General features: G+C 42.4%; 1 protein-coding gene across 1 annotated transcript; it reads left to right on the top strand.

Annotated features, from left to right (window-relative positions):
* The first annotated feature begins 6875 nt into the window (after positions 1–6875).
* Positions 6876–22539, top strand: neto1l (neuropilin (NRP) and tolloid (TLL)-like 1, like). Its single transcript, XM_085939290.1, has 11 exons — positions 6876–6903; positions 7050–7106; positions 7182–7316; positions 7400–7648; positions 16456–16497; positions 16599–16726; positions 18947–19029; positions 19252–19397; positions 20751–20864; positions 21075–21693; positions 22189–22539. The coding sequence occupies exons 1-11, from the start codon at positions 6876–6878 to the stop codon at positions 22247–22249; spliced, it is 1662 nt and encodes a 553-aa protein (XP_085795416.1). The 3' UTR covers positions 22250–22539.
* Positions 22540–22896: the final 357 nt, after the last annotated feature.

The following is a 22896-nucleotide window of genomic DNA, read 5'->3' as shown; positions in this document are numbered from 1 at the left end:
CCTCAAAACCCGTTTTTACCGTCTGCTGCCTTCAACTAGCATACGAATTATTAGCCAACCGACTGTCACTCAACCAACGCTTCAATCTGTCTACGGATTTTGACGCAAAGGGGGGACATAAAAAAGTTTGACGTTTTTATTTGAGCGTATTACTACAAAGTGCTGCTTTTGCCATCTTCTTTCTCCTCACCCCATTGCTCGACTTAATAAGCGACGGATACGCACGCTCACTCCCCTGCAGCGATAGTGTCTGTTATTAAGCGAATGAGTTGCTGCTCCGTAACTTTGGCCTATCAGATAGTGGTAATTGAAAGTTAATGACGTTATTGCGCAATAGCAAACAGCAACAAACGACGGCGTCTATCGTAAGACCAAACTGTCTGTAGGCACAAATGCTAGCGCGGAAGCTTCTCTGTGTCCGACGTTAGCAAACTTCACTTCTGTTCACCAATAAGCATAATAAGGACAAATAGAAAATTGATGTCTGTCCGTGTTGGAGTCGAGCCCATCAGCAAATGGATGTACAGCTATGAAAACATCTTATCGTACGACTTGATGACTCAGCAAGTCTTTGTATTGTTATGTTAGTATTTGCTCTTCACTTTTCACCTCAATGTATTTTTATTTATTTTTTTGCTTTCTTTGCTAGTTTTCTATTGTCTCGATATTATTTGTCGAAGGTTAACCGCTACATTTGAAGAGCTCTTTAGCCAGCCTTGATGGAAGCTGCTCTTTGTGGTTTTTTTTTTTAGTGTGTCAAACATGACAAGAAGGAAAAAAAAGAACAGGCAGAATCCTTAATGCAAGGCAGTGCCAACAGACATTGTGTTTGGCACACTGCCCGCTACCATGAGAAGATTCTTTCATTTGGAGCAGCTTTAGCTACTCCACGGGGGGGGGATGGAGTTTTTCTTCTAAGGCCAAAAAAAAAATCACAATTGGAATATGAAATGTGTGTATTTTTAGTCCATTGTGAGTGTTGTGTATTTTATTAAAGCGATTGTTGATTGCAGTATAACAACATTAAAGTCAATGGCATCAATAGAATTTTTCTGCACCCTCCGCTAGCAAAGATTGATTTCTCAGCGATGAGCAACTGGCCCGACCTCCTTCCATTCACAAAAAAAAGTAACTTTTCATCTCGCCTTTCCATCTTCTCCCATTTGCAAGATAAAATGAGCTTGCCGGCGCAACATTAATACTTTCCCCCAAACATTTTTCATCTCCAAATAGTGAGGAAGATGAGAAAGCAATTGGACTTGTGAAAAATGCCCAAACCTAAAATAGCAGGCTGGGTTCACGATAAGGTTGTGTGTTAAATACGCTCCATTTTTCAGAATTGCGCTTGAATCATAACAACAACAAAACATTTTTTGACTCAAACACTCCCCAACTAGGACCGGTGTGAATGAATCTTACAAGCCGTGAGAAAAAAAACAGCATGTTAGCGGAAATTGGAGACGGTGGCGCGTGGGTTGGCGGTGCACATGTGTCACCCCTGCCTGAAATCCATCAAGCCGTTGGTGGGCGCCAGTGTGGTGAAAATATTAGTGAGGTAGAAGCTTTGCGTTGGAGGCAGAATTGTGACTCGGTGAAATGCACTGACGGGAACGCGCTTGAAATGTTCGCTAATTAAAATGTAGCCATGCAAAGTGTGAAAAGGCGATGGAGGTGTAGAATCTGATGTTGAGTCAAAAATAAATCTGATTTGATTTATGTGAGTTAAAAGCATTTGAAAACAGGAAGTAAAGCAGCCTTCCACATTTATGGCCTGCTGTCTCTGGAGGACACTGGTGTCAAACTAGAGGCTCGGGGGCCAGATAGGGCCCACCGTGTCATTTTATGTGGCCCCCAAAGACAAATGAAACTTTTCAAAATATTTGAACAAATTTGACTAGTTTCTGATTTAAAAGGTAGTTAGTGATCAGTTTGTTGCGAAACCTTTCTCATATGAGGCGTTTATATATTTCGATGATGCGAAGCGCGACAAAGATGATTTTAAAACCACTGCTTTAGGCTAAACTATTGACCGCAGAAATGTCTTTTGGCTCCAGAAGAATCCAAGGTACATTTTGGGCGTGACTATGTATATTACATTCTGCCAAGTCTTGGCCTGTAATCAGCTTGCATAAATCTCTTTGATGATGGCCGCTGAAACATCTGCTGGGCCAATGAAACACATCCAGTGAGGCAATAAAATGTCTGGGCCAGCATATGAGAATGGGCTTGCGAGTCTCTTTCGAAAAAAAAAATTGCCGCAAAATAATTGCGACGGTGCCATTTATGAAATCCGGGGATTGTACCGAATGGAAGCCGAGGCGGTTTTGTTATTGCTCTCGGTAATGTGATATGATTCTCCCTCGGAGTCTAATCAGGTCACCTCCATGAGCCATTTAAAGCAGATTTTTGTACAAGTCGCTTTTACGGCGGTGTAAAAATGTGATGGCGCTCTCTTGAGCTTTTCCAACAGTTTATTTCCATATGTGACAATATCGAGGTAAATCTTGTCAAGGCCTCCAGAAGGCCGTGGTTACATCACAGATGATGAATGCTGAGAAGTCAAACCACATTCTCCCCCTCCTGTTACTGTATTGAAGTCTATACTAGTTAGTGGCTGGTGGATGTTCAAGCCGGACGGTTGCCGAGGTAACTCGCTCACGTCGCGATCCGGCGTTTCCAATCGTATTCTCTCCTGAAGGAAGAAAGCGACTTTGCCTTGAATGTTAGAGCTCCTAATTAAATGCAAATTGCATCTATGAGTTAAGGCCCGCCATTGAAAACAATAAAGCGGTGAAAAATAAACTCGGGGAAGAGCGTTGCGGTTTGATCAATTTTCAGACCGAGGTAATACATCCCCAACGGTCCAGTGAGCTCGCCATGTGTCCCACTGAGTTAGCAGTCTTTAAGTGGTGTGGACCAGCGTGATAATTGATCCATTCTGTTGCTGTAAAAGACGCCCGCAGAGCATGGCCGAGAAGCGGCTTCGGAAAACATCCACAAGTCCACAATGCGGAAATTTGCTCCTTTCTTTGTCATAGTGTTCTTCACTGTAGATGAAGACGTCCTGCTAAGGTATAATAGGGATGTCAAAATAATTGCTAATGTATTTTATGCTATAAGGGAAAAAAAAATATATGTCACCCGTTATTAAAATGAGCTCAGCTTGAGTGCTGAGGAGATTGATTCGATTAGCAGAAGTACATCTTGTAGTAAAATTAAAATCATTGATTTTTCGAATGGGCGGAAGGTGGAAGAGATTTCTGTCCTCATTGATTATTTGTCCTTTCCAATTTGTTGATTATTCCAATGGATTTGAGGAAGTGGCGAGAAGAGCTTGTATAAGAGGATGTCCATCACGACGATGAATGAGCGCTCATAAAACGATGAAAAGATCACAGTGGGATCATTTTTGGCACTTGATAAAAGACTCAAAATGTATTTATTCATTATATATTTTTATTTATTATTATTTTTATTGTTTTATTTAATTATTTTGCACGAGTATGCATACTTGCCTGCACTCGCACGAGTGTTAAATTTGAGTTAGTACGGGGCGGTGAAAAGCCTTTTACTCCCACTACTGGCTAAGCCTCTGTTAATTCCACTAACCACCTTGGCCATCGTTTTCTCCAGTCATCATTAATCATCTCTCCGCACTCCTCCGACCCATCCCCGCCCTGTCCTCTCCTTCATTTTCTTCCTCGTCAGTACATTTCCTCTCCTCTCCTCTGCAGCCACGCTGCTCCGCCATTCCTGGCAGATCCTGCAATGAGTAGATAACGGCGACATGCCTGATGGCCATAAAGTTGACAAAGAATCCACCGTGGAAGAATTAGACGGAAAAAAAAACGTCAGCGGCTATATTCCTGTTCACAGTGTAAGTTACAAAGCACACCATGAAAGTTATGAAGCAGATTGTTTTCTTAATGGCCTCACCTTTGAAGCACAACATCCTCAATTTGCACTGAATATACAATGACGGTGGGAAAGAAAATGTATTCATTCAGATAGTGGAGACTTTTTTTTTTTTTTACTCTACATGTATCCGTGTTTATGGTATAAGGGAGAGGCAATATGTTAGGGGCCGTCTGATAGATGAATTATTGAATTAAGTGCCATATGCAGGCCTATATTTCTTGCTAGGAATCCATATGGCATTTTATTCTTGCTTCGTGTTATTTTATTTCAAAAAGTAACATTGCAACTTGAGTCTTGTCACTTAACACATTTGAGCTTTTTTTGTTTTTCCATCATGTGCTTAAATAATTACAATGCACTTGGTCATATTCTCCTCTGGATGATTGATTTTATTTTTTTTTCTTCAGAGACAAGCATTATGTACCTGTGACATTTTCAAAAGTGACATCCTTGAGTGCTGTCAAATTGTTTAAGTTAAAAAAAATTCCCAGTCTTATAAAAGAAAAGGTCAACCTGTTATTTGACTCCAATGCATCTGACTGCCACTTCCCCCTGGCGTGCTTAAACATACGACAATAAAAAAATTCCATTCACGTATCAAAAATGTACGTCGCTACATTTTCACGCATCACGCCAGAGGCGGACCATTTTGTATTCTGGCTTCACTCATATCCGAACAAAACTGGGTCTCAGCGGTCGCCCCCCCCCCCCCCCCATCAATAGTGTCGTGTAGCTTCTCCACCCACTGCCAAGTCGCTAATGAGGTCAAATCACCAATTACACAGTCAGTTTAGCCCAAGAGTGTAGGACATGGATCAGATCACAAGAGGGCACGCCATTCCAAAATCCAGGACACCCATGAAGTGACATATCACATCTTCTGTCCATTGGGGCTTAGCCGGAGAGACCATGTTGCTTTCTCCGCCTCTCCTGGACTCATATGGAGCACGGCGGTGCTTTCAAGATCACAGTTGTTAACAAGGACACCCGAGTACCAAAGTTAAATTGCTTAGAGTTCACTGGATCCAGGTGCAGAGCCAAAATAAAAGCCGACCAGCTGCCAAAATACTCAGCCAGCTATTGTAGCTCATCAAAAAAGCTCATATTCCAAATCGAGCCGGTGGTCACATTGACCGCTAATGCGACAATAGTGAACGGAGAAGATACTGTGAGAATCTCATCATAAAGTTTTTTGTATTGTAAGGTGTTCTATTATTGCCTTTCATATTCAAAACCTTTGTGACAATTACAGTGGAAGCAAATGCATCATGGTAGTTAATTGCAAAGATGGAGTTGGACCAAATCCCAAATCCATTAAATCACTCTTTGCAGCAGATTAGCCAGAGCCGACTATATTAGCGGCAAATAGTTGTGAGATTTCCGACTCCCTCACGTGTTCACAAAGTGACCGCGGCACCTGTGCTGGTTCCCTCAAGCCAAACAATTAAGGGAGTGTTAAGAGGGCCACCTCAGGGACGCCATTTAATTCTGATCATGAATTGAGAAAATAATAGGTGGTAATTGGCAGTATTGTTATTTTGCCTTTTTTTCTGATAGTCTATAAAATCCCCCCCAAAAATTGCCCAAATGATCTTTAACATGCTTTATAGTTGCTTCGTCTTCTTTTTTTTATCGGGGAAAAAACATTCACGTGGTCGTAGCTTGAGGCCAGTTCATTTAATGGTGTTATTTTTAAGTCGATTCTAAGTGTGCTGTGAATGCTAACCAGTAATATTAGCATACATGAAGTGAGACTTGGAAAGCCAGACTCTGCAGTCCCCGTGAATATTTCTGAAGATGGATATTGTCTGCAGGATGCCAAGACTATTTTTGGAGCCTCACTGCCCCCTCTGATCAGCTTTGTCATCTTGTGGGAGAACCGCTGCACTCAAGGGCTGCATTCCAAAAGTAACACAATAAATTTTAAAATCAAAGATCAAGTTACTCTAAGAAAGCTATAAATAGGTTTATGCATAGTTTTTTTTTTCTTTGAGGGACATCTGATAAGCTTGCCATCTTTTATTATACACTTCCATCATTTTGGCTCCTTGTTTTTTTTTTTTTTTTGCTTACCTCGTAATTCTGCTTCAGCTCGAGATGACCTGCAGTTTACGCATATGCGCGCGCACGCACGCACGCACGCGCGACTCCTCCAACCTCAGTTTCTTCAATCGTGCGTTTGATTTGCGATTTGTGAGTTAGTAGTGTGCGCGCGTGAGGATTGTGGCGCATTGGTCCGATGTGAATGAACGTGCGCGCTGGAGGAGGCGGAGGAGGAGGAATTAGAATATGGGAAAGGGAGGGGGGGCGGGGGTGAGGATGGGGGGCGTCTATGAAAACTCCACTCGGCTGCGGAGACTCACTTGCCACAGTGCACGGTAGCAAGACAGATGCAGACACACCACATCGTCGGATTTTTCTGCAGCGGTACCAAATCCACCAAGAAAAACCAACTTGTCCTCCCCCCCTCCTCCTCCCTTGCAGGATCTTTACGCACAGCGGTGGCGACATGCTGAGGATGCGAAGATGAGCCTCGCGCGGTTCTCCGTGCTGCTGAAGCATCTCCTCTCTTCCTCCTGATGAGGGGAGCAAAGAGGACGAAAACAAGGCTGACTCATGTGTTGTTTCCCAAAAAGAAGCTCGCAAAGGTGGAGCGATTAGAGCTGGGCTCATGACGGAACTATTAATCCTTTCAGTGCACCAAAGAGGTTCGGAAACGTTTGGATGGAATTTGGACGAGTGTTTGCTACTAGAACTGTTTTTGGTCTTGTATGAAACCGGTGATTAGTTGTTTCTTCCCTGATGACTGCATTGAGGAGTTTTTTTTCTTTTTTTTTTCTTTTTTTTTAAGGGATGAGCATGTTTCCCTGAAACTCACGTCTTGTTTTCTCTCCTAAAGTACTCGCACATCTAAATGGAATTAGTTGAGACTGCAGACGTTTGTGAAAGGAACAGACATGGTACATGGGCACAGCTTCTATCACGGTAAGCCAACCTCTTTTTAAAAAAAAAAAATTCATTTAGCAAAATTGCAACATTTTTAAAAAAATAATTGGGGACTTTTTGGCCTTTTAATAGTTTAAATTTGGGGGGATCATTAAAAAAATGCAAGCTATTATTTCTCCTTCCAGTTGTTGCAAGTCTTCTCCTCCTTGGCTTGTCTGGTGCAACAAAAAGAGAAACATCAGGTAACCATCATAAATGTTTCATTTGCAGCAACAAATGTCCAAAATAATTAGCGAGCATTCCAATTTGTGTTTCAGTGAAAAACAATTCTGGCGTCAAGCCAGCTGGTGAGTGCGGAACGTGGGTGAAAGAACCAGAAGGAGGTATCTTCACTTCTCCTAATTATCCCAACAAATACCCACCAGATACAGAGTGCGTGTACATCCTTGAAGGTAAAGCTCCTCTCTTCTTATCAAGATGACTAAGTGCCCCAAAAAAAAAAAAAAAAGCTCAAAGAACTTTCCGGTCATTTCAGCCCCGCCGAGACAATGCATCGAACTACATTTTGAAGATCACTATTCCATCGAGTCTTCTTGGGAATGTAAATTTGACAACATCGAGGTTCGCGATGGACCTTTCGGCTTCTCTCCCATGCTCGGACGATATTGCGGTCAGCACAGTCCGCCGGATATCAGGAGTAGCGGACGCTACCTGTGGCTAAAATTTGTGACGGACGGCGAATTGGAGGCGGTGGGATTTTCAGCCAATTACAACTTCACTGCAGGTAGGGTCAATTAACCAATTGTTGCTCTTACTCAACATCTCAAAGTTTGTTCTTCAGAAATGTTGGTTTGATAATGACCTGCTATGTATCCGAAGTTTTTAAGAGATTTAATTGTCATTTACTAGAGATGGAGAACATTTCCATCGTTTTTTCTTGGGTTCTACTTTTCTCTGTTGGCTTTATTGGTATCCAAGCGAACTCCGTCTGGACTGGGGATCGTTACGGCATCAAATGAATAGAATTACGTTTAGGATTACAGATGGATGAGACTATCATAAAAGAGGCTAGGACCGTAAGATTGAACCTTGATAGGCTCAAGGCGGAAAATTGAAAAAGTGAATCGAAGAAATTGACTCTTCACTCTGCGGTGTGGTGACGCTGACCTCGGGGAAAGTCAAGTTTGGACTCACTTTTGTTTGAATTCCTAAAGTATGGGGATCAAAATGGAATCCGTATGCATTGTCGTTAAATGAAGAAGATCTTTCTTCGCAAACTTTGTCCTACATTGATGCGGCACGTGTGAAAGGAGCACGATTCCATTTACCGTGCCCCAAGGCTGTTTCGAGTACACTTCATACAAAAGACACGGATTAAATTCACGAGAGGAAATGAAGATAGAAGCCACCTGCAGCTGTGGAAGAGGGCTGCAGTCACCCCAGACCAGACCAGACCAGACCAGACCAGATAGTCAGTAAACACTAGCTCTTTTCTTCTCCGCTGGTTCCTGCAGCTCGGTGGACTGCAGGTCACATCCACGAGACTTGCAGCGGATTATTTATTGTCATATCTAGAAGCACCTCGATTCATTGGCATTCAATCGATGATCAAATTAATCAATTAATCAACATCTGATCAATGATCAGATTCATCGATTATCATTTTTAATCATCGGATAATCGTTTAGATACCTTTTTTTTTTATTTTCAGTTGTCCAAATTCTCAGAATTTCAGCTTTTCGGCAGTTAATCCGATTTCTGTAGTAGTCACACAAGTATTTATTGGTACATCGACAAAATAATTGAGCGATTCATCGATTAAAATGATCGTTAGTTGGAGCCCTAAAGAATCCTCCCAACATCACCGTTTTGTTTTTTTTAAACTAATCCCCGCTTGTACTTCATGTGACTCCTTAGCCATCACACTCCCGTATCACAGTTTATTGGTTTGCTCTCGGCAGTTAAAACGCAGCCCGGAACGTTGGCCGTCTTATCAGATGACGAGCTTTCACTCCGGGGACAACCAGTCAGAGTTTATCACCCCGGTGGAACTGAACTCGCCGTTCAGCATGAGATGCCTAATATTTATTTCCTTTGGGTCGCTCGCCGCCAATTACGTCGCAGATCAATCGGAAGCTAAGCTTGCCATCTTCCTCTGTGGTTGGTTTGTCAGCCAGGCCTGCTGTTCAGCTACAGATGTTGCATGTTTTTTTTTTGTTTTTTTCTTCAGTCATGGACGGACGTTGCTGATGTCGTAATGTAAAGCAATGTGGCTTATTTGTTGTTTGTTTGGGTAAAAAAAAAAAAAAAAATGTCACAGATTTTGGCTGCCATCCATCCATTGCTAACCCAGACAGCCACAATGGAGCCACCTACTATGTATTCATGGAGCGTTTACAACACACCACGCGTTGGCTCTTTGCTCTCGCAACCGCATTGGAAATTAGCTCGTTGATGTGTTTAGCTTTTTTTATTTATTTTTTTTCTCCCAGCCGCTCTGAGCAAAATGTTTGTGTGTTTTCACGAACCTATCAGCATGGTGGATCTTTGCGCTCTCACGCTGCGAAGCCTCTCTTGCTACATTGTGCCTTATTAAGTCAGCAGTGAGACGTGTGTGTTTGTGTGTGTGTGTGTGTGTGTGTGACTTCTCAAACATCCGACGAACTTTTTGATTGCCTTCCAAGATAAATAACTTCCAGGAAAAGTAGCAGAGTTGACGAATGTTTCCTTTTCATTATCCACACTTTGCTCCTCGATTTTCTTCCATCACAGTTTTGGCAGCCGAGCAAACTCGCCTCTGCCAGCTTATCATCTAAGAGCAAATGTCCGATTCTTCCGGGACCTTAATCACATTTGGCATCCCGCTAATCCAATGGCCAGCAACGGGGAGGTTTTTTTGTCTCTCGGCAGGAAGAACCATGCCAGTGTTTATGGTCACACTGTGATGGGATTATGATTATTAAATGCAAGTCATTGAGCACATTTCAGCAGGAAGCGAAAGCTCGTTGAATGGCTTTGGCTTTCCGAGTCCAAGCTACAATCCACCTCTCAACTGACTAGCTTGGATTGTTTATAGCTCACCCCTGACCTAAAAATGGACCACGTAGTATTATCTCATGCTTGTTGTCAAGCTTTCAAGACGAAACAGTCCACACATCCTTTTTGAATTTTGAAGCGAATTTATTTTTCAACCCATGAGTGGACATAGTCAATTAAGAATGTCTCGACATTTTTTTTTTTTTTTAAAAAGCAGCAAAGTCAAGTTGTTTTTCTTTTTGGCCAATGGCCGCACCGAGCCGCGCAGCCTCTCCGGCTTTTTCATTTTCCATTTGGCAAGCACGATTAATCACAGAGCCGCCATACAATGCACGTGGCCACACAGTCACTGCCGCTGCCTCTTATTATTCCCCCATGCTGGAAAATGTACATCGAGGAGCAACGCTGAAGGAAACAAAACAAAAAACAAAAAAAAAAGCCACAGTGCCGCAATGGGCCCATGCGGGGCCGCAGGCATAAGAGATCAAAATGGGAGAAAAAAAAATGGCAGGATTTCTGTGTTGATCGCTGATTAAAAGTCTTTGATTTGAATATTCATCGAGCTGACACTGACTTTCCTGGCCACCAAGTAGCTGATTAGCTTGCGTCTCTTTCCCCGATGATCAAATGCAACACGGAGCGTTGTATTCAAAACAACCTTGCATCAAAGACACATTCCTGGAAAGCTCTGAAAAAAAGAAACCCACTCACGATCACAGTTAAAGTATTGAAATTTTTTTTTACTTTTCTTTCATTACCCAGCACGAACCAAAGTGCAGGGTTTCATTACCTCAAAGTGAATCGACCTTTTTTTCCCCCCCTTCTGATATCTGATTAAAACTCTCACAGCAATGGAGTCGAGTCACATTCACACCAAGCCAATTTGAGAAAATGAAAAATCCCTTTTAAAAGACGTGCTTATCTCCTTCCTTTTTCCGGCCGACATCTTTATGTAAGCCAAGTGATGCATGATTGCTTCAATGAAGGGCCGATCGCTAAGTTGGTATAAATATTCTTTTCAATTTAGATAGTAGCGATGGCTGAATGGGCCCTTGTGTCGGAAGAGCGACATCTCGTTCATTTAGGACTCACATTTGCAAAGAGTCACCTGCTTCCGCTTATGCCAAGATACGCATCACTCTATTTAACGGTGTCTAAAATCGGAATGTGTGTAAATCCGAGATGTTTTGTTATCTTCTCCATCCACTCATTTGCTTGTTTACCCGAGGCAGCGTTAAGTAACCTTGGAACTCTCCTCCCATCTGTACCCAAAAAATTTGCCGCCATTTTGTGGATTGAAAAAATTGTTATTCCGCTTTTCGGACACATCAATCTTATTGTCCTTTTACCCTCGAAAATCGTAATAATAGTGTCTTCTAATATAGAGTGTGTCTCATTGTCATGGCAACGCCTACTTGTGTAGCCCATCATTTTTTGGTGTTAGCATTAGCATCAGCGGTACATAACAACTATCATATCAACTTGGATTCAAATTGGAGGCTTGAAAAAAAAAAACACATTGATGACATTGATGTCTCGCAACGTAATTCATTTTAGGTCCTTTTAAAACTTGTCAGATACGGAGTGCCCATTAATTTCCTGAGTTGTTTGTAGCTACTCACTGTCTCGAATTTGATCATTTCACTGCATTAGCCACTTGTGATGCATTTTGTGTCATGTCACATGAAGAAGCGGGCTGAAGCATTCCCTCGAGCTCCCACTTCTTGTCATCTCTCTTTGCCAAAACAAATTTAATACCTCATCGTGTTATGCCATGCATCCCTGGCTACAATTTGTGCTGATTTTATTTTTTTTTCACAGCTGACAGTTTAATACACACAGTTTACGGCGTTATAAAAATATGAAGAACAGCTTATCTAGTAAACGTACGCCGACAACCTACTCACGCTGGCATCGTAGCATTTTTATTATTATTACCTGACACAATGTAACATGTCAGTAGCCTATAATTAGTTAAAATTGTGAATGAGTCATAAACACAGCTATAAATAAGTTACTGGAATTTTTTACAACTAAAATGGAGGCTAGTCAGAGAATAAGCATTTACCATGAGATAAATAAATACAATTTAATTAAAGGTGACACATAAAAGTCTTCCGACAAAAAGTAGTTTATGATATCATTTCAACATTTTCTTGTTTTCTAGCAAGTGCTGCGACCTGTTGCGTAACGTGCTAGCCGCGTGAGAGCTTAGCCGCCGCCATTAATCTCGTCATTTGGCTCCTCAGAGTGCCGTGTTGAGCGTAAATTGTATTTATTTCACTTACTTCCACGGAAGCGCTATATTTAACCTATGAAATAATGTAAACGATAAAGAATGAGCGTCGCGGGGAAAAGGTGTTAGCATCCTTTGGGGGGAAATTCCAGGTCACTTTTTTGCTGTTTTTATATGGCGGTGCTTGACTGTTACGGACTTGTGTGAAATAAAGTATGTCGCGGTGCCCTTGCGGCGAAATGCCAAGGGCTCGCATTTGGCCAGCATTTGTTTGGTGTTTGTGGCAGGCGAGCGTCCTCCTGCCAACTAGGTCTGAGCCGCGCTTAAAACTGCAAAGGCAAAAAAAAAAAGGGCCTCCGATTGGTTTGAGATAAATGAGGACATGCTTTTGCTCTGCAGTCTTCCCTTTGCTCTTTTTTATTTCGGCTAGGAAGTGAAGAAATTGAAAAACTATGATAAAGTAGAATACAAAGAAGCTTTTTGTTATGATTTGATCCAAAAAAAAAAGGTCACCACGTCAACTCTTGATAAAGTTTGGCTGCGTGTCCCTCAAATGAATTCCGATTTTAATTCAATAATACGACATCAAAAAACCAAATGACTTCATACAGTAGGCTCGGTAGATAGGTTTGGATTTTTTATTTATTTATTTTTTTTGAGAGGGGATTGAAGCAACCAAATCTTTGGCTGTAATCATCCGGATTATAAAGACAAATCAATTTTGTGTTTTTGTGCCGTGTTTAGGAACACAAGTCGACACATTTTTGCATTCCGCTGGAAAATGAATGGAGGGAGGAAATCCTGATTTGAGAAAAAAAAAAAAAAAGCCAGAGATAGTGGTGGTTAGCCGTTCTGCTCCAGCTGACAAATGTTTAAGCAGTGGCGGAAGTTTGTTTTCCCTCGGCTGTCGTTGCTTATCACATTGGAACAAATATTGCCTGTCCACACTGATTATAATCTATTTTATTAAAAAAAAAAAAAAATAATTCAGCGGCATACAAGGGTTAGCTAGATTATAGTTTTACAGTTTTACAATAAAGATTAAATCCAGTTGATATCGCACAAGTTAGGCATATAAAAAAAAAAAATATATATATATATATATATATATATATATATATATATATATATATATATATATATATCAGGATATGAATGAGTTCCTAAATGAACTTTCCCTGTCACCACCAAGAATCCAGACTTGGCTTTGCTATATTTTATGACCATCCTAAGCACAAGGTACACATATAGATTAGCCCTCAAGGGCACTCGCACAGTGAGCCCATTGCTTGAGATTGATTATGGATTCAGTTTAGTGGACTGCTTCGACTTCAACTCAGCGTACCAGGAAAAAAAAAGGGGGGGGGGGGGGGAGAGGGAGGAGTAGTGACAAAACACGCTTTATTTGTGCATTTATAAGAACAGTCATGATGAAGGTGTGCCAAAATGGAACATCTGGAGATTTTTCACACTGGTGGCACATTGATGTCTTGATATAGCATGCTATTGATTTTTTCCTTGCTGCAGTTAAGTGAGATGTCAATCCAAGTAGATGAAAGCAGAGTGATGGTAGCTCAAATAGCAAAAGATTACAGAAGAGTTGAAATCAAAATATTTGGAAGTTTTTATATCGAAAAAAAAATGTTTATTGTTTATATTGCTTGTCTTGGCACTGCATTCACAATCGTTCTCGGTTCAAAAATAATTTGCTGACTGGCGCGCAATTCGTCAATCTGCCAATCGTGATAATTTGGCTAAATGAAGCTGTTTGGCCTGAAAACAGCAATGTTTGAAAGAAAAAAAAAAAAAAAGTAGTTGGCCAACCTTAATTTGAAATGACCAAATTTCTTGTCCCTGCTTTTTCTACTATTGATTAGCGCATATCGTTTTAATCATTTATGTTGGCAATCAACAATTAAGTCGCATCTTGAAATCAACGCAGCCTTAAGTGTCATTAAGCGTCACGTTTGGCTTCGGCGCCTGATTGTATTGGCTGCTGACGGAAAATGTCTTGGGCTGCAGTTGATCACTCCAGCTGGTCAAATGGAACCAGATTGTTGACATGTTTGAGCCTCCGTTCCGCCTCCTCCGGGTCATGGAAAATATGTAAAACTGTTGCTGACAGTCAGAAGAAACGCAATCTTCACAAAGCAATGGAGAGTCTCAGACTCGTTTTGCTCAAATGTCCCTTTCTCTCGCTTTGTCTCCCTCGGTTATGCGGCGTAATAAGTGATGTGTTGATTTATCGCATGGCCGGCCTAATGGACGTTGGATTGAATGTGTCTGTCACTTAGACAGAAGCAACTGTGATCCTAAGTGCTCCTCCAGGAGTTTGCTCCCCAGGACCCCTTTTGTCTTCTCCACTGAAAAACGTGTGTAACCGTGCTTACATTGGTTTTCTGCTTCCACACATGTGCTAGCCGCACACACACACCTAACGCAGTCTTCAAATCAGGATCAATAATGCCCCAAGCATGAGTTCACTCGCAAGGGCGACGATCAAATTCCGTGCCCTCCAAGCTGATAATTCTGACGACTCAGAACTCCCCCAGTCATACATTTGGGGCTACATTTGTGTTATGATCCTTTCAATGCAAGCCAAGGTCAAGCTTTGTGTCCACGCAAGTGTGAAGAACAATGGCTCCAACTCCCCTTGGTGAGAATAGATCAAGTCCAATAAAGAATAATAGTTATATCATTTAACTAATTTAAAAAAAAAAGCTGGCATTGTGCAGATGTTCCTAACCCAAGGTCGCTGTCTCTCTTAGCCCCGCCCCCTTTTCCTCCTCATTCTCTCATATTTTCTCAATGCCAGTTGAAATTGACTCACGGTTCTACCTGGCGTGATTAATGACATCACTTCATTAGTTTGATCAACCCCTTAAGCAGACATTATTAATCAGACGCTTATTCAAATGTCACAGCGGAGTCGCTGAGAGGAAATGTGGCCCACTGGGAAATTGATGTGTGTGTGTGTATGAGAGAGATTGCCGGGATATTGCAACACGCCGCCAACCCCGAGACTCATTCACATTTTTTTATTTTGAGCTTTCATTCATTCACATGTATTGGCACTTACTTTTCAATTCCCAGTTAGAGTGCCTCATTAATAAAACATTATGTTTTGCCTCTGATAGCGCGCAACACCACCAGGAAGTCGTGCTTATTAGAAATTGACATTACCGGCTGCTTATTTAAAAATATGAACACGTCGCAAAGCGAGTTAATCAGCGCCTAATAATAATTTGAACGTCTAACTGCTGACGTGAATCAACTCCGCAATGCTGTTGTAAACATAATGTTGAACGGCGAGCGATTTGTTTTCATCATTCAGTCTTTGAATATTTCCTCACTTGTCGTATTTCCCCCCCCCGCGTTAGCCTCTGCTTACATGTTTGAATTTGAATAGCAACATGGAAATCTGTGTCTGAGAGGCATTTTCCACTGTTGCAAAAGGGTAAATACAGTAAGCTCCAGAAGATTACACTCTTAGCTGAGCTTTATGAAGAGAGCGGAGGGTGTGGCGATGCGTGGATGTGCTCTGAATTCCGTGCCACGCAAGACGAGGGAGGGGAGTTGCATGCAAGGATGCATGAATAGAATTGTATAGTACACACACCTTCACACACACGGGCCAGATGTCAGCGAATGCAGTCGAGTGTAAAAAAAAAAAACATCTTGCTTACAGTGCTGTTTTGCTACTGGGAAGACGACGTAGCGACGTATCCAGCGGCGTCGCAAAATTCGGGCTCGTTCAGTACCGTTGACGAGAATAGACGTCGGACGTATCGGTCAGGGCAGCGAATGAGTTAAAGTAGCGATAGATGAAACGGAGTCCTCCTGATTGAAATTCAGCAGTCCTCGTTTTAAGAGGTCAAAGGTCACGCCAGAGACGTTTATAAACGCAGTAGCCTCTTTAGGGAAGGGGGGGGACTGTGTTGCCATGTCGGGATAGCGGCGCGCCACTTCACGTGGCGTGTATCCCGCCGAGGTGGCTCGGCCTTGTGACGGCGGCGGGTTAAGTGATACCGGGAACCAATCATAAATCTCCGGCGCGAGCGGCACGCAAGACCTGAAGGTCGCTGATTCATTAAGTGTTCTTCCTCTTTGATTTTCGTCTTCCTCCCTACCGCACACACCCACATATCTTGGAGGAGGCTAATGGACTTAGAGAAGAGCACCTTTGCAATATAGTCGTTAAAACTTATTTACAGCTTTTTTTTACATACGAGCGGCATCACAGTGGTCCACTTCCGGCTGAAATGAGACTTTGGGGATATTACGTTCCAGTTGACTCCATCCTCCTGCTTTCTCCTCAGATCCAGACTTTGCAGATTTGGGAATACCGCCACCTCTGCCCTGTAGGTACCCCCCCCCCTCTCTCTCATTTTTAATTATAAAAACAAATATTTGATTGAGTTGCCCTGACAACTGTTTGTTGCGTGTCGTCGGTGCGTTTCAGCATGTCAGTACAACATGGTCGGTCCGGAAGGTATCGTGGAATCTCATCAGATCACCAGAGACGGGAAGGCTGGCGCCAACGAAGCCGTCGACTGCAAATGGTACATCCAGGCGCCACCGCGTTCCAAGGTGAGTCGGCAGGAGTCGTATCGACAACGACGCTTGCGGTCTCCAAGGTTGAGCAATCATTCCATCCGTTCGTTTGTAAGTCTTGAAGTGACATTTTTACTCATTTATTCATCAGGAAAGAGTTATTGTCAGATTCTGCAATCTTTTTTTTGTTAGTCTTATTCATTTCCATTCAGCCTCCTAGCGTATCAACTAAGAAGAGGGTCAGAGGGTTGCATCAGCAACCCTTGATATTACATGAGAGCTGTCTGCAACTGTCAGCACTTTCCCAAAGTGGGTATTCATGGCTGCAGGGCGGGGGGGAGGGCGGTTGCCTCGTTGAGGGTCAGACACTTTGTCATGTCAGGTCACTATATTTTTTTTTTGTAGTCGCTGGGAAAAACAGACGGCGAGAGTATGAAGCGTTTAGGCTTATTAAATAGCTGTTCTCCTAAGAGGACACGAGGGCATTTACCTCCCTGCTTCCCTCGGGCTTGCTCCATCTAACTATCCATCACTCGCAGATTTATGGCCGAACGGGATGGGTTCAAATAAATACATGAAATAAATTTTTAAAAAATGTATGGCTACAACGAGTATCTCTGGGTCACATATCTGCCCTTGTTGCCTCGCATGCTTGTGCTTTTTGACTCTCTTCGATACAATTCCACAAAACCTATGGAACATCGGTATAAAGTACAAAACTTTTTAATTTCTTTGTCAAACACAACAAGGGGTTCCAAGATATACCTGTTGAATAACATCATGGAAATTCTATGTTTTCTTAAGATGGTACACAAGAAAAAAAACAACAGAGGCCCCAGTATTGAACCCTGTGGGACACCCCACATGACAGTGCAGCAACCAAAGCAGAAAGTTTTGTCTGCCAAATAGAATCTAAACTAATCAGGCAAGGGGGCTGCCACTAATGCCCACAGAATATTGCGGTCCACCGTATCAAAGGCAGAAGTTCGATCCAACCAGACATCCATAGTCTCCAGTTTCACTAGCCAGTAGGATGTCATTAAAAATCTATACCCGGACTGACTCTGCCATGTATCAGAAACAAAAACAGTGCCGTTTTTAGTGGTGTAGACTGCATCACACTGAGAGTTGTTTATAATTTCTCCTCTGGGGTTGCTAATACTGCACTGATATACTAGCGTAGTGTGCCAGGAAAAAAAAAAAAAACAAGCTATACCAGAGGCTCTAATTAACTGCATCGAAGCGCTCCAGAAAGAGCAAGGGGACCCCCAGAGTCAACATGGGAATAGAAGGGACGAACAAAATGTATACGGTTTAATGACACGATTTTTTTTTTTTTTTCGAGGAAACACAAAGAGTGAGGCAAAAGGGATTTATTGTAGTCTTCCTCTAAAGACATGCGCTGTGCAGTCATCAGATAGAGTTTGCTACTATTAAATTCTTGCTCATTGATTAAAAATGAAATACATTTCTCTCTTAGGACCAACTAAATGTAAGAGTAGAATTTTTTTTAGTGGCCGTAATGGGTTCCAGCTCACCTGCAAAACTGTGGACAAGCAAGATAGAAAATGTTAGCTTGTTAGCGACTTTTTCTCCAGCTTAGCTAGCAATTTGCTTCGGTCGTCTCGACATGCATGAAATGTAGATGTCGGTTGTGACTGAATTCAGCTTTACTGAGGCCTTTTAGCAAAAAAAAAAAAAAGTGTGAACGTATTCCTTCAGCAGTCAGTGATGGATTCTGCTTCATTACTGGCTGCAGCGGAATCAATAAGCAGGCAGCCTATTTTCCTGCTGGAACCAATCTCTCGCCTTACAAATTGGTGATTGTATCTATTTGATCCATTGCCGTCATTTGGGTTTGTGATGCAATCTGAACCTAATTTTTCCTCATCTATGGTTCTTTCTGTCCACCGGCGTGCGCCATCTTGAAAAATAACAGTTTGAATATTTTCTTATTTTTAATATCACTGTGATGTCTTGATGGGTTGTTTTTTTTTTTAGTTTGTCTCATCACGTTAGTAAAGCCTTGCTGAATTGCAGGCTTTCATCTTTTGAGCATTTAAAGTGTCACGTTCTCCTGTCACACTCAGTGAGCGGCCCTCCTCATTAACCGTAATGATGGCCAGTTCGGCGTGCAGCCGAGCGGAACGGCAGATGCGGGCAAGCCGTCGCGTCTCGATGAACGAGTCACACCGGCTGATGGAAGAAGGCGTTGTCCACTTTCTGAATCATGTTTGCCTTTCTTTGTCAATCTAGATCTACCTACGTTTCCTCGACTACGAGATGGCTAACTCCAACGAGTGCAAGCGTAATTTTGTGGCAGTGTACGACGGCGGCAGGTAGGATTTTTTTTTTTTTAAGATGGTTTTGTAAGTGCTGCCTATTGAGATGTGATATTATTTGATGTCACGATAAGATAAGTAGCTCTTATCTTTTGTCTGCACCCACTGATAAAACTTTGATTGCTCAAAGTCTTTCATAACACTTTCCTACCTGCCTTAAATTGTCATTGGGCTGATCATTTATTACACGTCTTTTTTTTTTTTTTCATCTGACCCAAGTTCGGTGGAAGATCTGAAAAGTAAATTCTGTTCCACGGTGGCCAACGACCTCATGTTGGTGTCGACCCTCGGCGTCATCCGGATGTGGGCAGATGAAGCAAGTCGAAAAAGCCGCTTCCGAATCCTTTTCACCACCTACCAAGAACGTAAGTTTTTGTTTTTTATAACATGACATAATCCAACTTCTATTTGATCATCCGTTCCTTCTTAAAGTCTCTAAAAAAAAAAGTTTCAGAATTTGGACGTTTGTGTCATTCAGTTAAGGCAACAATAGACTCTCTGAGGTTTTGTGAAGTCAGTGTCACCATTTTAGGAGACCTTTTTACCAGGATGAACTGTTGTCATGGCAACGCCTCTGCCTGAAGGCCACAAGCATCACCGACACCGCCGGGGCTAGAGGAATTGCCGCGAGGGCAGTGCCCCCCCCTCACCCCTTAAATATCTCCCATTTATTCAGTGACTTGTCTTCATGATAATATAATGTAGGCGTGAATATGTTCATACAGATAGGATCAAAATTCATGAATATAAGTGGCCATATTTTGACAAGTTGATCAAAATAGGATTTAGCCTCACATCGATGGACTTTGCTGCATAAGAATTTTCTGCAGACACTCTAATTATTTTCACCAGCGACTAATTTGGCAGATTAATTTGCTCCTCTGGTATCGACTGGAACACTACGTATGGACAAAAGGGCACTTTTATTACCGTACGTGTTGGTATTCATTTTGTAGAAGATCTTTGAGAATCACTCACCGCTTTACGAAAGGAGCCTTCATTAGCGATTGTTAGCAGCAAGCTAGTTGGATTTTTTGGAAGCGATATAGGGTTCAAATCCGAATTAAAAAAAACACACAATAGGAATTGATTAATTTTTTTGATTGTTTTAAGTCTTGGTGGAGCAAAATGAGAAAAAGGTCACCTTGGCTTTCTATGACTTCATGATGATGTCGCTTGAAACATTAGCGCACTGATTTAATGACCACGTCGACGTGATGGGTTGCGCCGCCCTTGCGCTGACATCATCCACAGGCAGAGAGGCGGGATGGGACGTTTTAGGAGCAAGGCCATGCTAAAGGGGGGAAATGAGGGTGGGATATTTTTGGAGAATAGGATGGGCGATGATGAGATAGATAGGAGCACCAAATGAAAATTTTGTTGACGACCAAAGATCTCATTCCACACACATCAAGTAAAAGTGATTTTGAAGATGAGAGTGAAGGGGAAAAACAAACAACAGATGGGTTTTGGGGGAACAGTTAAAAAAAAACAAAAAAATCGAAATGACTTCCCTTGAACTGATTTGCACGTTTTTAAGCAGCTTACAGATTTGGTGCTGTTAATGATGGGACTGAAGTGGGACGTGTGTGTGTGTGGGGGGGGGGGGGATATTTTGGGATAGTTTAAGCGTCATTGTTTCATTTGAGCTTTCTAATCTCTTCACTTTGACTCCAAAAAAAGTGTTCCGAATGAGTTCCATCCATTTTTCTTTCCAGCTCCGTGTGATCCAGATGCCTTCTTCTGTCACAGTAACATGTGCATAAATAATACGCTGGTGTGCAATGGCCAGCAGAACTGTGTGTACCCCTGGGATGAGAATCAATGTAAAGGTGAGATGTGTTAACAAAACAATCGAAAAATTGACATTTCAGGCGCACTTATTATCCTTTATTTTCTCCAAAGTCTTGTCGAGATGAAGTTGAATGAAGTTTGACCAGTTCAAATGTTTGACGTCCATAGCCGTCAATGGTAGTGAATGATTTATTCTGCGGCAAGTAAAACTTTCAGGTATGATCTCACATGATCTCTTGGTTGCCCAGAGATGACGAAAGCCAACATCTTGGACAACCTGAACAACACAAACGGGACCATCATCGGTGTCACGTGTTGTATCGTCCTTCTCCTCCTCGTCATCTCCGTTATCGTCCAAATCAAGCAGCCTCGCAAAAAGTACATCCTCCGGCGTGAGGACTTTGACCCCACCATGTTTCAAGAGGTCTTCGAGCCGCCTCACTACGAGCTGTGCACTTTACGCAGCGCCACCGCCGCCACTTCGGCGGACTTGGTGGACCTAGCGGAGGACTTTGAGAACTACCACGCCCTCCGTCGTGCCTCCTCACGCTGCATCCACGACCACCACTGTGGCTCCTCCTCCAACCCGGGCTCGGCCCATATATCCCAGCTGTCCCTCAGCGGGCGAGGGAGCCGCGGCAACCTGAGCGCTCGGGACGCGGCGGCCGGCCTCCTGGCCGACCTCCCGCAGCCCCCCATGTCCGTGCGGCCCCTGCTGCCCAGCTCGGCCAACCGTCGGAGCATCTTGGTCATGAAGCACAGCTACTCGCAAGAGGGAGCCGACAACGGTTGCGACCTAGACGACGACCTGGATGAAGTTCCAACCACCAGCCACCGACTTTCACGCCACGAAAAGGCAGTACAGCGGTCAGTATCCATCGATTTTTGATGAGACTCTGGAATATTCCCCTTTTCAGTTTGGATTATCCTTCTTAGTTGAATATTTTTTTTGTTTTTCTGGTTCTCGAGGGCTGCTGTGTTCAAGATGTTTCCCTCCTCCGACACATTCAAACCATCTGGATCAGGCTTCTTCTGAGGGGCAGCGAGGGAAAGACGCAAAAAAAATGGTGGCCCTCGAGTACCGGATTTGGAAACAAATCATTTTTTTAATTCAATGATCAGTTTAAAATTCAATCAGTGCCTCCAAAATCCAATCGCAATCCAGTTATTTTTTCTAGCTATGGAAAATCAGACGTTGTTTGACATTTAGTCAAGAAAATATCTTTCTGTTGAAGCAACTACATGATTTATTCTTGCATGCACTGCTCCTGACATTCGCTATTATTACTAGTCAAGGTTGCATGTGGAGTGTGAACCTGCCGACGCAAAGTGACATTAAAGTACAGAGGCGTGACATTTCAGGTTCTGCCTCATTGGCTCTTTGAGCAAACACGAATCAGAGTACAACACAACTAGGGTCTAAGAGACAATCTCAAGGTAAGCCCCCCTTTTTTGCTTCGTCCAACACTTTTGATGATGTATCTTGTGTTGTTGCCTTTTGCTTTGATGAATGTTTTTTCCTCTTTGTGTGTTTTTTTTTTTTTTTTTTACTAAGATGGTTTTCTTGCTTGCAGCCATCTTGGACTTTGTGTGTTTGAACATAGAATGCTCAATTTTACTGCATGTTTTTTTTTTCCCCTGGTAGACAAACTGTAGATGCATTGGATGTTTGATATGCATGGAATTGCTCGATTTCTATTTGTTACCGGTCTTAATGTGTTAATCTTTTTGTCCCCCCCCCCCAACAGCACAAATGAGCAGCAGTTCGTAAAAAAAAAAAAAAAAAAAAATGTGGGATTTGATACTAAATCATGTTACAGTTAAAGTAATACATCCAATGACTGTATATATCGTTAAGCCCATCTTGTACGTAAATAAATAATTGACAATTGATAATTAAAGTTGTGGTGCGGTTCCCTCGGACACCGCTAGAGGGAGACAACACACAACACACAACAATAAGGATCACCACTGCGCTAATTCTCAGTTTTTCGCTTTGCATGTGTTCGGTTATGTCATATTTTACATGTCTAATATTTACTGAGGTTGATCCCAGTGGATTTTATAGTC

The sequence above is a fragment of the Syngnathus leptorhynchus genome, chromosome 19 (genome assembly GCF_054491065.1).
Source record: "Syngnathus leptorhynchus isolate UIUO chromosome 19, UIUO_Slep, whole genome shotgun sequence".
In the NCBI taxonomy this organism is placed as follows: domain Eukaryota; kingdom Metazoa; phylum Chordata; class Actinopteri; order Syngnathiformes; family Syngnathidae; genus Syngnathus; species Syngnathus leptorhynchus.
This window is presented reverse-complemented; position numbering and strand designations above follow the sequence as displayed.

Bases quoted from the DNA above. Each gene is read 5' to 3' on its own strand.
- neto1l (XM_085939290.1), top strand. From the start codon at position 6,876: ATGGTACATGGGCACAGCTTCTATCACG. The intron at 19,030-19,251 runs GTAGGATTTTTT...ATCTGACCCAAG, and splicing joins GCAGTGTACGACGGCGGCAG to TTCGGTGGAAGATCTGAAAA. The intron at 21,694-22,188 runs GTCAGTATCCAT...GTGACATTTCAG, and splicing joins CACGAAAAGGCAGTACAGCG to GTTCTGCCTCATTGGCTCTT.